The 4,764-nt window shown below is 35.4% G+C and overlaps 1 protein-coding gene across 2 annotated transcripts in view; it reads left to right on the top strand.

Annotated features, from left to right (window-relative positions):
* Positions 1-1,195: 1,195 nt before the first annotated feature.
* Positions 1,196-4,764, top strand: part of spidr (scaffold protein involved in DNA repair) — a 76,212-nt gene continuing 72,643 nt past the window's right edge. For both annotated transcript variants that reach the window (XM_016543363.1, XM_016543362.1), the window contains exons 1-5: positions 1,196-1,354; positions 1,856-2,011; positions 2,086-2,146; positions 2,463-2,651; positions 3,475-3,569. In XM_016543363.1, coding sequence (XP_016398849.1) covers positions 1,346-1,354; positions 1,856-2,011; positions 2,086-2,146; positions 2,463-2,651; positions 3,475-3,569 — 510 coding nt within the window. In that variant the 5' untranslated portion in view covers positions 1,196-1,345. The remainder of the gene's footprint in view (positions 1,355-1,855; positions 2,012-2,085; positions 2,147-2,462; positions 2,652-3,474; positions 3,570-4,764) is intronic.

The following is a 4,764-nucleotide window of genomic DNA, read 5'->3' as shown; positions in this document are numbered from 1 at the left end:
AAGGAATAAATCCTTTGTTTTTATTATGATTAAGTTAGGGTAAAATGATTATTTTTGTCCATTATAGTAGACGTATGTTTTAATATCGCCGAGTTCATGCTTTCCGCTGTTTTATGTAAATTAAATGAGACACCGAAGACTTCTGTAACGCCAAATGTTCGACGTTGGTCGTTAAAGGCAGAGTAAGCGATTTCTGGTAGCCAATGTTGATATTTGAAATCACCAAAACAAACACGCCCCTACCCCAAAAGGGTCTTGCCCCTATTTTGATAGCTCCACCCCACATATACGTACGCAACCCAGGCAACGATTAGTTCTGTGAAACAAAGCAAAACCAATGTTACACCGTGTCTACGGACGTGAGCGGCGCGGCGCAACAAATCCCCGACAGAAAACTGCTGCCGGGTTCTATTTATGACGTGCTGACACAAATTTCAAATGGTTTTCAACGGTTGTTTGATCGCGTCCAGTGTAGGCAGACTTTAGCTGTTGTAGACACGGTGTTACTCACCTATTGAGAAGAAACAAAAGCAAAGCAATCCGATCGCAGGCCTCCGCTCCTTGAGTTCTCTCCAGCGCTGGAAAGCTGATCCAATATTTACACGGGTCCTACTTCTTTGCCTTATCGTTCCGCAGACGTTTTCCTCTTTTGTTTTTTTATCCGCCATCTCTATCTTTCTGTCGCTCGGCTCGGCTAATGTTCGTCCCATGCACTGAAAGCTCTCTCCTCCACATCACGAGTAGACACGCTGATTGGTGATTGGCTACAAGTTTGTTTTGCTATTCGGCCCGAATCAGTTTTCTAAAGTGTTTCTGAAAAATCACATACCCTGCCTTTAATATAAAGGAAATATCCAATCAAAACTTTTGAAACTCCTTCAGCGTGCTGTAAGTTTGAGGTTTGGACACGAATTTTACTTTGAATTGCTTTTAAAAATATTTGACAAATCACACAAATTAGCATATTTTACAGAAAAGGAACATTAGCTTTATAATTTTTCAGTTATCGTAGTGCGTTTTTATTTTGTCATATAAATAAAGAGTCTTAAGAGGACAGATTATGATTTTCTTTGACAAAAAGAGACGGTTTTATTTATAATACTATTAAAAAAAGTTAAAAACCGTTGTGAAACCATTTCATCCATCTTGTGCTCAAAACGTCTCTGACCGCCAGGTGTCAGTAGCGCGCAGCGTCACGAACTAAAAGAGCGGGAGAGACGAACCGAAGAAGAAACTGCCTGTGCTGGATTTGAGTGAACTACAGTACAACGATGTAAACAGTTATTTAATTAGGAAATAAGCCCTATTTGAGGAAAATAAAGTCGTAAAACATTTACTTAACATCATGGGCAAGGTAAGCGATCAATAAACACTTTGTTTACAGATTTTCTTAAACTTTTAATGTGTTTCAGATGTTTGTGAGAACCAGTTGTATATTTCTATATAGAAATATAAATCACATAATAAGCTAGGAAAAGAGAACAATTAAAGAGACCAATATATGAATATGTACTTATCAGTCAAATATTTGGACACACCTACTCATATTTTACTTTTTTTTATTTTTCATCTATGAAATAACATTCGTTGTAAACGTTAGTACAATAATTATGTAGTGACCATGAAATGTTAAGTAAATCAAATAAAAACCACAAAGCTATGTTGCTATTTGAGCTTTTTCAAAGTGGCAACTCTTTGTCTAGATTAACAAAATTAAAATCAATTAATTACTAAAAAAAATAAACTCTCTCTCTCTCTCTATATATATATATATATATATATAGCGCAATTTTATATATGTGTATATATTATTGTTGATTAATTAATTTGAATGTGTGTTTGTGTGTGATTTCAGCGGAAGAGAAACCTGGACATGAGGTGTGTGCTATTCCCAGACGATGTGAAAGACACTTTCAAAAAGGCAGGAAAAGCATCTGCCAGAACATCCACACCTGCCACAAAGTCCTGGGAGAGATGTGGGGACAGTTTCCTGGACACTTCTGTCATTCAGGTGTGTTACAGTAGATGTATGTAATGCTGTCAGTCTGTTAAAGATGCACTGAACATCATGTGTTTGTGTTTCAGAAGCTGCAAACATCAGAGAAGAGCAGAAATGCACGTAAAGTGGCTCTGACGTCTGTTACTGGTAATACAACAGATTGATCAATCCATAAATTGTGCAATTCATAGTAATGCGGTGTCACATGATGAGTCTTTAGTGTAGAAATCATTCTAATATGCTGATTTGCTGCTCAAGAAACATTTCTGATTATTTTTATTGTTGAAAGCAGTTGTGCTTCTTATTATTTTTGTGGAAACTATGATACAGTTTCTTTGATGACTAGAAAGTTCAAAAGAACAACATTGTTTGAAATAGAAATCCTTTATAAAATTATAAAGGCTCTTGCTGTCACTTTTGATCAATTTAATGCATCCTTGCTGAACAAAAGTATTCGTTTAAGGCAATGGGGATGCTGGCACAGATGAACCAGTGCACATTGCCTGGAGCTCCAGTGAGGAGGAAGAATCAGACGGTGATAGTCATCCTCCTCCTCGACTGACTGTCACACAGGCACCACAGCTGCCCAGAGCACACAAACAACATCCTGTTGACTCTTGCAGAAGTCTGCGGATGTTCAGCACTGGTGTAGGTAAGAACAGAGACATTTTTGGTAGTAATGTGAATGAATCTTTCAGGAGCTTAATTTGACCCATGATATCAGGGCTTAACAATATGGATTGCCCACTGGACTGGGGCGAATATTACAGCATTTTGATACTTTTTGCATATTTTTGCTTTGCACAGTTTGAAATTTAGTTTCTGCTAATTCTGTAATTCTGCTAGTCAGCATTTTTATCAGGTTAAGGTTAGACATTTTTTTCAGGTTAAATGATCTAAGTGTTTTCTAGCAAAGATGCTTATGGAATTTATGGCTGTATTTCCTGTATAATTACTAAAAATGGACTTATATAATTACATTTGTGTGTGGAAAAATGTGTGTGAAAATTATTTTAAATAAATGTGAACATTATAAATCTAACATTACAACTGTAAAATTCTAAATGCAAATAAAAACATTAAATTACATTTTTTTTGAGGGGGAAATTCATTCTGTTTGAAATACACATCCTGATTTATAAAACATCAGATGAAATCCTAAAAGATCAATTATGCAGGTGCTTATATGGCAGAATAATTTTGAATAAAACAGCACCATTGTAGTAAATAATGTATCTTTTTGATTCCCTTATCATTGTTTCTCAGTTAAAGAGTATTAAAGTACGTTACTCAACAAGTGTAGTGTAATTATTACTTACTTATATTAAATGCGATCAGGAATGTGGAATGATGTAAAAATACTCTCGTCCAATCAAAACCATCTGTTCTGGCTGCAATGCTCGAAGTTCATAACTGTAGTTTAATATGCAGTGGCTTGTTATTTAATCCTGATTACCTGCTGCTTTTGCCCTCAGAGACTGATGACCTGCCCTTTATTGATTCAGACAGTGAGATAGAGGAGGAGAATTCAGCTTCAAAAGAACATATTGACTTTCTAAATCCAGTTGTGGTATGTATGTTTTATCTTTACATTGGCAGAATAATTGTACATATATTAAAGCGCTTTCATATTAACTTTAAACTCATGTTTTAGAATGGGGAGAAAAAAAAATGATTAAAAGAGAAAATATATTGCACTGTTGCTCAGTAGGGGGCGCTATGATTCCTCAAACAAGACGTCTTAAGCTTTCATCAGGGTTCTCAATGTCCCTGCTCCTTTTAGGACTAACCTTTGGCCTGAATATATATTTGCAACCTTCCTTGGTATTAGTTTATTAATATTTGACATTTTGTCGAGTACATGTCTCGCTCAAGTCATCTGAATAAAAGATCAAATGTGGCTTAACAGCCATGTCATATTATTTTCCATGTGACACATGAAATTACTTTAGTTTTAAATTGCATAAAGGTATAAAAGGTAAATAATGCCGGAATAACTCAGATGTGTTGTTATGCCTATTCAAAATGATGGTTTTCACCATTAGACGTGACAGTACAGCACTATGCATCTTATAATTGTATATAAAATGCATATCGCATCTGAAAATCAAAGTGGAATACAAGTCTTTTCTGGGATGTCTTAGACATGCTAAGTGAAATAAAGCAAAACAAAGTAACTAGATTTAGATTAGAAATATACCAATGCTTTGTAGTACACTCTGGTGTGAGAATGTAAATTAGATGAGGCAGTGAAGGTTAATTAGGTAATTTAATAACTGTGTGCCTAGCTTAGCACCTGTAATGGTAGTAAAGTGGTTATAAGTTGGGTTGCAAACACAGTTCAGGTTCAGTCCTCAGTTATTTTGAAATGTGAATGGTGCAACTGCTTTTGTCCATACAATGAAAGTCAATGACATCCAAAACATCATTGGATCCCATTGACTTTAATTGTATTTCACAAAAGCAGTTGCAGAACTCTTCAGAATGTCTTTTGTGTTCCCCAAAATGAAAGTCGTGCAGTTTTGCAATGACATAGGAGTGATTAAATGATGACCTAATTTACATTTTGGAATGATCTATTTAAAGGGGTCATATGATGTTGCTAAAAAGAACATTATTTTGTGTATTTGGTGTAATGAAATGTGTTTATGCGGTTTAAGGTTAAAAAAACACATTATTTTGCACATACTGTACATTATTGTTTCTCCTCTATGGCCCACCTTTCTGAAACACGTCGATTTTTACAAAGCTCATCGGTCAGAAAA

The sequence above is a fragment of the Sinocyclocheilus rhinocerous genome, unplaced genomic scaffold (assembly GCF_001515625.1).
Source record: "Sinocyclocheilus rhinocerous isolate Xijiao unplaced genomic scaffold, SAMN03320098_v1.1 scaffold97, whole genome shotgun sequence".
Taxonomy (NCBI): Eukaryota; Metazoa; Chordata; class Actinopteri; order Cypriniformes; family Cyprinidae; genus Sinocyclocheilus; species Sinocyclocheilus rhinocerous.
This window is presented reverse-complemented; position numbering and strand designations above follow the sequence as displayed.